Source organism: Oratosquilla oratoria, chromosome 4 (assembly GCF_046742065.1).
Source record: "Oratosquilla oratoria isolate Oo_2021 chromosome 4, ASM4674206v1, whole genome shotgun sequence".
In the NCBI taxonomy this organism is placed as follows: Eukaryota; Metazoa; Arthropoda; class Malacostraca; order Stomatopoda; family Squillidae; genus Oratosquilla; species Oratosquilla oratoria.
Window position 1 is genome coordinate 31,517,965 of NC_134780.1, and position 12,500 is coordinate 31,530,464.

At 38.7% G+C, this 12,500-nt stretch overlaps 1 protein-coding gene across 3 annotated transcripts in view; it reads left to right on the forward strand.

Annotated features, from left to right (window-relative positions):
- LOC143024736 (uncharacterized) overlaps nt 1-12,500 on the forward strand; it is a 604,673-nt gene that overhangs the window by 508,972 nt on the left and 83,201 nt on the right. For all 3 annotated transcript variants that reach the window (XM_076183826.1, XM_076183828.1, XM_076183827.1), the window contains exon 4: nt 1,557-1,653. In XM_076183826.1, the coding sequence (XP_076039941.1) occupies nt 1,557-1,653 (97 nt within the window). The remainder of the gene's footprint in view (nt 1-1,556; nt 1,654-12,500) is intronic.

The following is a 12,500-nucleotide window of genomic DNA, read 5'->3' on the forward strand; positions in this document are numbered from 1 at the left end:
AAGAGGAGTGAAAAATGGACGAATAAATGATAAGAAAACAGCAGCAACGCTTTTACCACATGTGCCTTTGTGGAATCACGTAATCAAGGACTCTTTTTGTGATTAAGGACTTTAACATTTATTCGATAATTGTTGTAACTTCGTGAACGCAGTTACGGATACATTGAGGCTGATACACATGAGAAAACATACATAAAGAAACGCGTGCACACATACAGACACACACACACACACACACACACACACACACACACACACACACACACACAAACACTAATTCTCCCTCCTCTCTCTCTCTCTCTCTCTCTTTCTCTCTCTCTCTCTCTGTCTCTCATACACTTTTCATGGATAATATGTTTTCCGTGCTTTTTAATCACAAGCGGTCCAACGCACCAGCGCTCAAAACTTTTATTCATAATCGTATTTATGGCACAAACAAATTCCCGGTCAATTTTTAGTCCATTGGCGCCGCGCTGGTGAATGAGAGATTTGATATTGAAAAAGGACATCTGATGCCGTTCGAACTGCGCATGCGCGATGACACTTGGCGCCAAGGGACAGTTGCCAGCGGTCGCATCCAATTGCACTCTTCGATGAAAACACTTTTTTTTTTCAGCGTTGGACCAAATAGAGTTACGGAAATTTGTTTTATTTTTTATTTTGGCCATATCATTTTTCAACAGTATACATAGTGATTTCCAGCGTTTCGGTTGCATGGGTAAGATTGGAAAATCATTGGTCTGGGTGTGTCGGGGAGGGGACGTGTGTGTGTGTGTGTGTGTGTGTGTGTGTGTGTGTGTCGCGTAAGCATGGAAAAGGTAAAAATATATATTTTTTAATTCACTGGTGGCATTCTCCCTGCTATATGTGCATATGGTATATATGTGTGTTTTTGTGTGTGTGTGCGTGTCTGTGTGCGTGCGTGTGTCATTCAGCATTGTTTTGGATCACTTGTTGGGCTCCTGATCTACAGCTATTACCCTCCCGAATGAGAGCTCAGATATCATATATACCCGATCTATGGGTAATGCTGTGACCTTTAAAACACACACACATACACACACACACACACACACACACACACACACACACACACACACACACATACAGACACACGCTCGTGGCGCAGTGGTAGAGCTCCTGGCTGCCACTACGGGGGTCCGGGTTCGAATCCCGCCCAGGGCTGAAATAATTTCAGTATCGCTGCGCTGTGGGTCGTTATTCCAACTCTCGTGGGTGGGGAGTTGGGGGTGTGAGTGTGTGTAAGGTCATATCATTACCCATAGATCGGTCATATATGAGGTCTGAGCTCTCTCTCGGGAGGGAAATAGTTGTCGATCACGAATCCAACACGTGATCCAAGACCAATGTGAATCACACACACACACACAATTACTCGCCCACGAGAGTTGGAGTGTGTGTGTATGTGTGTATTTAAGCACGTGTTCTGCATATAATGCATGTGTTTTGTTATTATTTCTCATGATGTTAATAGATTAACGTGAACTAAGTACACTAACATCCCTTACTTTCACTCTCTCACTCTCTCTCTCCAGATGGCGTCTTCAGAGCACCTGCAGAACAAGCTTCTGACGGAACACGGCGAGATGCGCGCCACCCTGACCCAGGTCAGCAGGAACACCCTCGATCTCGGTAAGTTTTTTTGTCGTCTGCTGCTATAGGTTCTCCCGATCTAAAAAAAAAAAAAAAAAAAAAAAAAAATATATATATTTATATATATATAAATATATTTATATATATATATGATGTGTGTGTTTTTGTGTGCGTGTGTGTGTGCACATGTGTAACTTCGAATTCTCAGTCACACAAGTTTACAAATGTATATACGAATGTGCAAAGACAGTAAACATACACACACACACTCACGCTGACTCATATGTATATATCTTATCCAAATGTCTTATACGTGACAATTGATAAGTTTATGTATTGAGTAGTGATAACAAGGAGCCACTGGAGGTATTCAGTGAAGGTTTAGATAAAGTTATAATGACCTAGGTTTATGTGTGTGCGTGTGTGTGTGTGTGTGTGTGTGTGTGTGTGTGTGTGTGTGTGTGTGTGTGTGTGTGTGTGTGTGTGCTAACATAATCACCATGTACAAGAAGAAAGGTGACAAGTCACTTTTTGAAAACAGCCGAGGCATCTCTCTGTCGGTCACCGAAGGGAAGGTTCTTGCCCGAATTATGCTCGAAGTCACTTCGCAGAAACTGTCCAACCGGAGACGCAATGTGGCTTCAAAAAAAGACAGTGTTACCACAGACATGATGTTCTCCATACGCCAAATTCAAGAGAAATCCCACGAACAGAACCGTGATCTTTAACTGGCCTTAATTGATCTAGCAAAGGCATTTGACACAATAGACAGGGAACTCCTCTGGAGTGTCCTCCATAAGTTTGGTGTCCCTCCAAGATTTCTCAATATTCTCGAAAAGCTTCCATGAGGGAATGAATGCCTGTGTACTGGCAGGGTGGCAAAAAACCAGAGCCCTTCACTGTTGAAGTGTGGAGTTAAGCAAGGTTGCGTCCTGGCACCTTTGATATTCAACCTGTTTCTCATTGCTGTCACAACCCTTAGCCACAGTAAGCTCAACAACTACGACGACGGAGTGCGGATACAATACCGTTCATATGGAAACCTCTTTAACCTCCGTCGCCTACAGGCCCGCACTACCAAACTTACCACCGCTCATCTCATGGAACTGCAGTACGCTGACGACTGTTCCCTGCTGGCTCACTCACCAGAAGCCCTGTAACACATTATCTCAGTGGTCTCCGCAGTTTACCAATCCATGGGTCAGCATATCAACATAGAGAAGACTTGTACAGCCCAAGTCCCGTCCCCTTGTTTTTCAAACCAGTGATGTACAGCTCAAGCCAGCCAAACAGGTTACCTACTTCGGCAGCATAGTATCACCAAAAACACAAAGTAAACGATGAAATTCATTCAAGAACCCACCTCGCATCCGTATCTTTTGGCCGTATACGTTCTCGGGTTTTTGACAATGGAAACCTTCGAAATGAAACCAAAATATCCGTCTACAGAGCCGTCTGTATCTCCATCCTACTCTACAGCTCAGAAACCAGGAACAACTACAGATGATATATAAAAGCTTTGGAGGCATTCTACATAGGGCATCTTCAAAGACTCCTGGGCCTAGCATGGCAAGAGAAACTACCATACACTGAAATCTTACAACGTGCACGAATTTCAAGCATTGAAGCAGCATTGCTAGCAAAACGTCAGCTGCAATGGGCGGGTCACGTCAATCGCATCCCTGAGAACCGTCTTCCCCGACAAATTCTTTACGGGCAACTACCTGATGCTCGTCGCAATGCAGGTAGTCAGAAAAAGCGCTGCAAAGGTCAACTAAAAGCCACATTCAAGGGGTGTAACGTCGCAGCAATAAACCTTGAAACCATCGCCTTTGATCGCGCCCCATGGCGTACAAAGTGCTCGCAACGGGCCAACCATCTTGACTCTGCTCGTAACCAAGCACGGGACGACCAGCGGGGAAAAAGACATCAGGTCAACCATAGAGTTTACCCATCTGATCCAGATCTGACTTACCCGGAGTGTAGTAGGATATGTGGATCAAGAACTGGGCTCCTCAGACACCTCCGTTGGTATCAACGTCAGGGACTTCGGCATCACCACCCAACCTCACTCACGCCATTTCACCTCACCGGAGCACTGTCGTCGATCACCGACGGACCGCCATAAGCAAGTGTGTGTGCGTGCGTGCGTCTGCGTGTGTGTGTGTGTGTGTGTGTGTGTGTGTGTGTGTGTGTGTGTTCCCCAAAGACAAAAAGTGAAAATTATCAGAAATGATGATTGTCAGTCTTCAGGACAAAAGAGACATAACTGCCGTATGTTTAAACGGAAATGTGGGACACAAAAGCACACGCAATCAACGACCTTTTTTCATCTTAACATAAAGACCATAATAGCTGACACGACGTCATATTTTTGCTACGTGGAACAAGTCCGGATAGACACAACGCAAGAAAAAACGAAAGAAAAAAAAAGAAAGAAGGAAAGAATGAAAGAAAAATAGAAGGAAGAACGGAAAAAGAAAGAAAAAAGAAAGACTGAGAGAAAGAAAAAACAAGGAGGAACGAATGAAAGAAAAAAGAAAGTAAGAATCAAGGAAAAATTAAGAAAATTAGGAAAGAAATACGAGTAATTGACACACGTAAAATGAGATGAAATCTTCCTCAAGTCAATAAGAGCCAATAACGTAATGTAAGAATGAAAGAAAAATAGAAGGAAGGAAAGAAAGAACGGAAAAAGAAAGAAAAAAGAAAGACTGAGAGAAAGAAAAAACAAGAAAGAACGAAGGAAAGAAAGAAAAAAGAAAGTAAGAAACAAGGAAAAATTAAGAAAATTAGGAAAGAAATAAGAGTAATTGACACACGTAAAATGAGATGAAATCTTCCTCAAGTCAATAACAGCCAATAACGTAATTACGGACACCTTTTTTTGATCCAAGAATCGTGATTACTCCCCCCGTCAGTGCCAATTAACAATCGTAATGTGTTCGAATTCCTAATTGAAAAAGTTTGGGGGCGATTGCAAAGAGTAGCGAAGTCTTGCTGAGGTTATAAGATTAGGAAGATCGAGTCCAAAAGAACTGAACAGAGATAGATTTGAGGACAAAGATTTTCGAATTTGAGCCAAAGAAGATGAAAAATGGCGGAAGGTTTTTGAATAATCTGTATTAAAAAATTCGAAAAAGAAAATATCATATTTTTGTTACAAGGGAGGATTAAGATATACTTACATATGTGTATCTACATTAAGCTTATAAAGAACGAGGACTTGCATAATCATACAAATCTGGAAATATATAGAGAAAATATATGTAAAAAGTACACATACATTACATATGTGTATCTACATTAAGCTTATAAAGAAAGAGGACTTGCATAATCATACAAATCTGGAAATATATAGAGAAAATATATGTAAAAAGTACACATACATTATGGGGGTAATGCAACCCCTACATAAATGATTAATTATCAAACTAATAATATGGCTTGTATTCCTTTTTAGTATTTATCACTGAATACAGCTGGCGAAGAAAAAGCAAAACCAAATGGCAAAATCTCGAAATACCATCTTCAGAAACAAGATAATAAAAAAAAAACAGACTAGAATATATATTGTCTAGAAAAATTAATTAGATATTATCAACCATTCCCTAAATATTACATAAAAAACACTAAGATTTTGTAATTTTATATATTTATTTTTATTATTATTATTATTATTATTATTATTATTTTTTTTTTTTTTCAATTTCCCCCGAAACCAGTTCAACCATCCAGACCCCCCTTCATGAGTGCGAGGGAGGTATTAGTCAATACACACTGTGACTATTTACTAATTTATTTAAAAAATATACAAGCCATTCTGTGCGACTACACCGCCCATCTACAACAGATATACTCTCTCTCTCTCTCTCTCTGTCTCTCTCTCTCCCCTCGATCTCTCTCTCTCTCTCACTCTCTTTCACTCTCACTCTCTCTCACTCTCTCCTTCCCTCTCTCTCTCTCTCTCTCTCTCTCTCTCTCTCTCTCTCTAAGGTATGAGAAAATCCACCTGATCTTTTTTTTAATTGCTAGACAGTGTAATACCTCCTCTCTTGGTAGCTTCAAATTCCCACCCCGGGGGGGGGGAATTTCCCCTATTTTGGGAAATGCTGCTCTATAGTGTCTGTCACGACTAAAGGCCAGTGACCGTAATAGGAAGCGTACTAGTCTCGCATTCGCTCAGTTGTAGGTTCGAATCCCGCACTCCTCTTCGATTCCCAACAGTGACTGTGTGTTACCTTTCCCAACAGTCCCCTAAAGCGCATGATGGGGCAAAGTTGACGGCTTCGGCCGCAGGTAATCAGCGCCTCTGGGCGTAGTATACTCCTCAGCTCCCTCTTCTTCTTCTTCTTCTTCTTCTTCTTCTTCTTCTTCTTCTTCTTCTTCTTCTTCTTCTTCTTCTTCTTCTTCCACTACTTTCTGCCATTCCCTTAAATTAATAAAATAAAGTGACGGCAGCCAAAAATATATATAAAGGGATCCCACCATTTAAGGGTTAACCTCCCAATCTGGATAAAATCCCCTTTGCGACAGTCAAAACGTGAAATTTAAGCCACCATAACGAAGAGGAAACCTTTCTGTGGTTTAGTGATGTTGATAAACAACTACACACCAATCGAAGGTACAAAAGTGATAGAGAGTACAGTTTAGTACATTTCGCTGTGGTTATCAAGTACTCCTTACGACATGATGACATGGATCAGGCAACATGACATTCAATGCCCACACTACATACAATACAATACATACACATACAATACATATGCCCACAACGTCACCATGCCTCGCATAGAGTCGCAAGTATTCTGACAGACCGCATAGCAATAGGAACATACAGACATTAACACAACATATATAGGGAGGAGGGTCATTGGCGGACGCCCATGAGGTGGGTTTGGTTCCTTCTGGTGCTCTGCTGGTGAAGCTCAAGCGACATGGAGGAAAGAGTTACAACCTCAACAACAACAGTATCAACAACAATAACTTAAAAAACAATGGAAAACCATGTAGTCTCGTTGTTTCAGGCTTATTAGTGTATTTGGCAAAGGCCGGACATATTGCCACTCTTTCCATGAGCAGAGTGGCGGGAGTCAAGGCTTCCCTAAAAAAAAAAAAAAAAAAAAAAAAAAAAAAAAAAAAAAAAAAAAAAAAAAAGATAAATAAATAGATTAGTTCATCGACACTTGGTGGCGTCGTGTAGTCTTAATGTCTGGTAATTGGGACGTAGAACATTTTTTTTTATCTTAATGCAGTTCGTCGTATATCCACAAAGACGGATTCTCCAGTTTATATCAGTCTACCAGGACTCACCAATAGACGCACATACATACAGATGGATAATTGAATAAATAGATAAGTAAATAGAAAGAAGAATAAAGTATGCATGTATTATGTATGTGTCTGTGTCTATATACGGTATGTGTGTGTATGTATGTATGTATGTATGTATGTATGTATGTAAATATGTATATACGTATGTAGGTACGAGTATGTATGTATGTATGTAATAGATGTATGTATATATGCATGTATATGTATGTATGTATGTATGTATGTATTTATGTGTAAATGTATATATGAATATATATATGTATGCATGCATGCATGTATAAATGTATCTATGTATATAAGCACGTATGTATGTATTTATATATGTATGTATGCATGCATATATATATATATATGTATTTATGTATGCATGTATGTATGTATGTATATATGTATGCATGTATGTATGGCATATATGTATGTATATATATATATATATATGTATGTATGTATGCACTTATATATGTATGTATGCATGCATGTATGTATGTATGTATGTATGTATGTATGCATGTATGCACTTATGTATGTATGCATGTATGTATGGTATTTATGTATGTATGTATGCACTTATGTATGTATGCATGTATGTATGGTATGTATGTATATATGTTTGCATGCATGTATACATGTATGTATGTATGCATGTATGTATGTATGTATACATGTATGTATGCATGTATGTATGGTATATATGTATGGTATGTATGTATGTATATATGTTTACATGCATGTATGCATGCATGTATGTATGTATGTATATATGTATGCATGTATGTATGTATGTATGCACTTATGTATGTATGCATGTATGTATGGTATATATGTATGGTATGTATGTATGTATATATGTTTACATGCATGTATGCATGTGTGTATGTATGTATGTATGTATGTATATTTGCATGCATATATGCATGTATATATATATATATATGTATATATATGTGTGTGTGTGTATATATATATATGTATGTATGTATGCACTTATTGTGTGTATGTATGTATGTATGTATATATACACTTATGTATGTATACTGTACATGTATGTATGTGTGTATGGTATATATGTACGGTATATACAGTATGTATGTATGTATGCATGTACGAGGGGGTGCGGAAAAGTTCCTGGCTTTGTTAAAAGAAAATACAGGAAGATCCGTTAATTATGATTTTATTCAACATATTCCCATCTTAGATTCACACACTTATTACAACGGTCCTTCAGTTTTTCTAAGGCCTGAAAAAAGAACTCTGAAGGTTTGGCCTCCAACCAGGCCTCTGTAGCAGCGATCACTTCCGAATCGGATTGAAATTTCGTTCTCTTGAGGAGTTTCTTCAGTTGTGGAAAGAGGTGATAGTCGGAGGGGTCCAGGTCTGGGGTGTAAGGCGGGTGGTGTACCAATTCGAACCCAAAGTCGCGTATTTTCCGTAGAGTTTCATGTGCCGTGTGTGCTGGCGCATTGTCCTGCAAAAAGAGGACACCACGACTCAGCTTTCCATGGCATTTCTGCTTCAAAGCTTCACGCAATTCGTCCAACATAGACATGTAGTATTCTGCGTTGATGGTGCGACCCTTTGGCAGGTATTTTATGAGGAGGACTCCATCTTTGTCCCAGAACACTGAAGCCAGTACCTTTCCAGCTGACTTCTGGGTCCCAAACTTCTTGGGATGCGATGAACCGCTGTGTCGCCACTCCATTGATTGCTGCCTGGTCAGGGGATCATAGTGATGAAGCCAAGTTTCATCCATGGTGACTAAGCGAGCCATAAAGTCGGCCATCCCCGCTGCAAACCGGTCCAAAATCGCCTTTGATGTTGTCACTGTCATGCGCCTCTGATCTGCGTTCGGGTATTTTGCGGAGAAATTTTCTCATCACCAGAATGTTGTGGATGATGTGGCCAACTCTTTCACGGGAAATCCCCAGAGTCTCAACTATGACTTTAGCTGAAATCCGGCGGTCCTCGAGAATCATGACGTGCACAGCGTCGGTTTTCTCCCCTGTGGTTGCGGAAGTTGGCTGTCCTGACCGGGGTTCATCTGTGACCTTGAAATGACCAGTCTGAAACCTTGACGCCCACATTTTCACTGTAGAGTATGATGGGCAGTCTTCCTTCAAGACGTCCCTCGTCTCGCCATGTATTTCCGCCGTCCCTTTGCCTTCCAAGAAGAGGAATTTCATGACCGCCCGTGCTTCAGTTTGACCAAAATCCACTGCAGGCGCTGCCATTGTGCATTGAACCTGCAAAAAGGAAAAAGATATATTGCATACCATCATGCTTTTTTTGCCTATCATCTCCTAAATAGCTGTCCTACCTTCCCGGTAAAAGTAACAGCTCTACCCTTTCACGATACTCTTAAAGCCAGGAACTTTTCAGCACCCCCTCGTATGTATGTATGGTATACATGTATGGTATGTATGTAAGTATATATGTTTGCATGCATGTATGTATGTATATATGTATGGATGTATGTACGTTTGCATGCATGTATGCGCGTATATATATATATGCATGTATGTATGTATGTATGTATGCATGTATGTATGCACTTATGTATGTATGTATGTATGTATGTATGTATATATGGATGTATGTATGTTTGCATGCATGTATGTATATAGTATATATGTCTGCATGTATGTATGTACGTATGTATGTATGTATGTATGTATGTATGAATAAAAAATAAATGCCAATACATAAGACCAACATGCCGAAAAAATAGACCTCTTCACACACAGGCGATGCTCTCTTGTCCGGTAGGGTGGAGGAGGTGGAGGGGGAGGGGGAGGGGGCAAAGGACCAACTTCGTCTTCGTCTGTGCCACATGAGTGTGATCAAGAGAATTTAAGAGAAGTCAAGTAGGGAAAGACTAAGAGAAAATAAGAAAAATGGGAAGAAGAAGAAGAAGAAGAAGACGACATGATGAATAAAGGGAGGGAGAGAAAGAGAAGAAACAGAAACTTGACATAAATGAAGAGGAAATGAAACAAAGACAGATTAAAAGACGAAGCCAATCATGCAGTAACATCCGAAGAGAATTCAGACCTCTCAAGATGAAGTTATTGCAATTGATGAATATATAGAAAACTGAAGTCGGTGAGGAAAACATAGAAATATCGTTGACAGAGTTAGTACCACGTTTGGGTTAGACAAGAAGTTAACTAGAGTTAACTAACTCTGTCTCCATTTTAGTACATAATTGAGTTATAAATTCAAATCAGAGCACTGCATATGAAACAGTCGTGATGAACGTAAATGTAATAATCACGTGAGATATTCAGCCTTTGTTACGAAACTCTGTAAGACACGGGTGACATAGATTTGTATAGGAAATAGAAATACAGATTTAGCCTCTTTCTTAGTTTGTGGTTCTTCTAATTTTATCAAGGCTATCGCCAGATCGCACTCAGCTGTGTGTAGAATCTTAGCGGAGGGCGTAAATTTAATTAAATTGTTTTTTATTTATTTATTTGTTGTCATTATTATTATTATTATTATTATTATAATTATTATTGTTATTATTATTATTATTATTATTATTGTTATTATTATTATTATTATTATTATTGTTATTATTGTTATTATTATTGTTGTTATTATTGTTATTATTATTATTATTATCATTATTATTATTATCATTATTATATTATTATTATATTATTATTATTATTATTATTATTATTATCATTATTCAGGAGGTGCTAAGATAAGAGGGAGGGTGGAGGGGTGTGGAGTGTATTCAGGGAAGGAATGGGTGGGAATGATTTTATGCCTTTTTCTTTTTGGCTACCCCCCTTGTAAGGGGGAAAAAGCCTTGGTATATGTATGTATGTATGTATTTATCATTATTATTATTACAAGGTAGTTTCACTTTTACCGATTTTTTTTTTGGGGGGAGTAATTCTCTTTTTACCAGATAGCTCCTTTTCTACCAGGTAGTTTATTTCTATCGAGTAGTTTCATTTTCTACCCACTAGTTTCCTTTTCACAGGGCCTTATTCACTGTATTCTCCTGTTCTGACTTCCACAAGTCTTAGGATAGGGTTTAGGATATTGTGTATTGAATATTCTAACTTGTGTCTCTAGAATATAGAAGACTAGAGAATTATGCAATGAGTTACTATTGTTTCCAAGAATGCCTTATTCACTGTATTCTCCTATTCTGACTTCCACAAGTCTTAGGATAGGGTTTAGGATATTGTGTATTGAATATTCTAACTTGTGTCTCTAGAATATAGAAGACTAGAGAATTATGCAATGAGTTACTATTGTTTCCAAGAATGTGGTATCATCCAGCCACATTAGTTTCATAACGAAGCTGTATTACTTCTAAGTGAACTTCTCAAAACCAATGATCAGTCGTTTATTCATCTCGAGTCGTTATAGAAATGTATAAAATGATAAGATCAATTGGTTATGATGAGTTTGAGGTATATGAAGGAATCCTTTTTGGCGAATATGAGAAATGCTTGATTAGTTGGTTGGTTTCTGTGAGATGGTTTTCCCGTTTTCTGACTCGATGAAGCAGCGAGATAAAGATAAATTAATGTGCATGTCATTGAAAAAAGAAATAAAATCCAAAAAGGGGTCTAGCGATAGGATCAAGTGGACTTCTTTGCTTAAATTCTGAAGAGGATGTTTTCAAAGAACCTATGACAAAAACCCAACGGACAAAAACCCAATCTGCATAGCAGACAAAAACCCAATAAGAACATTTGGGGGGTAGAACTTAACCTAACCTAACCCAACATAACCCAACCTAACATAACCTAACATAATCTAACCTAGCCTAATCTAACCTAACGTAACTTAACCTACCGATTGGAATTTTGTCCGTTGGGGTATTGTCCGTTCACCGTTTTCAAAAATGCCTAGGGATTCGGATTTAAATCATTCTTTAGCGAAAACGTTTGATTAAAGCATTACGTGGATTTGGTAGAAAGGGGGGACATAAGTGAAAGAATTGAAATAATGAAAGAAAGAAATAATAATGATAATAATGATAATGATAATAATAGTAATTATAACAATTAATGATAATAATAATAAAAAATAATAATAATGATAACAACAACAACAACAACAATAAAAAAAAGCAGGTATAGAGAAAGATGATGACGAATACTGAGACCAATGTGAGATGAGGAAGAATTAGGAAGAGGAGGAAGCGTTAGGAGGAAGAGGAGAAAATTTAGGAAGAAAAGAGGAAGAGGAGAAAGAGTTGGGAAGAAAAGAAGAGGAGGAGGAAGGAAAGAGAAAGAGGAGGAAGAATTGGGAAGAAAGCGAGAAGGTGTTGGAGATGCGAGACCAGTGGGCGTTGTGCACCAAACAAGAGGCTTTCCTAATAGGCGTGACTTTCAGACTTAATATTGACTGACACAGACCCTGATGGCTTGATAAGCCCAGCCAACATGAGGGGTATCCAAGAGTGGGGAACGAGGAGGAGGAGGAGGAGAAGGAGAAGGAGACCCCTGTAATATTGTTTATGTACATAAAAAGTGACAAAAAAAAAAGAAAAAAAATTGAGAGACGCTGCGAAAGGACCCAAC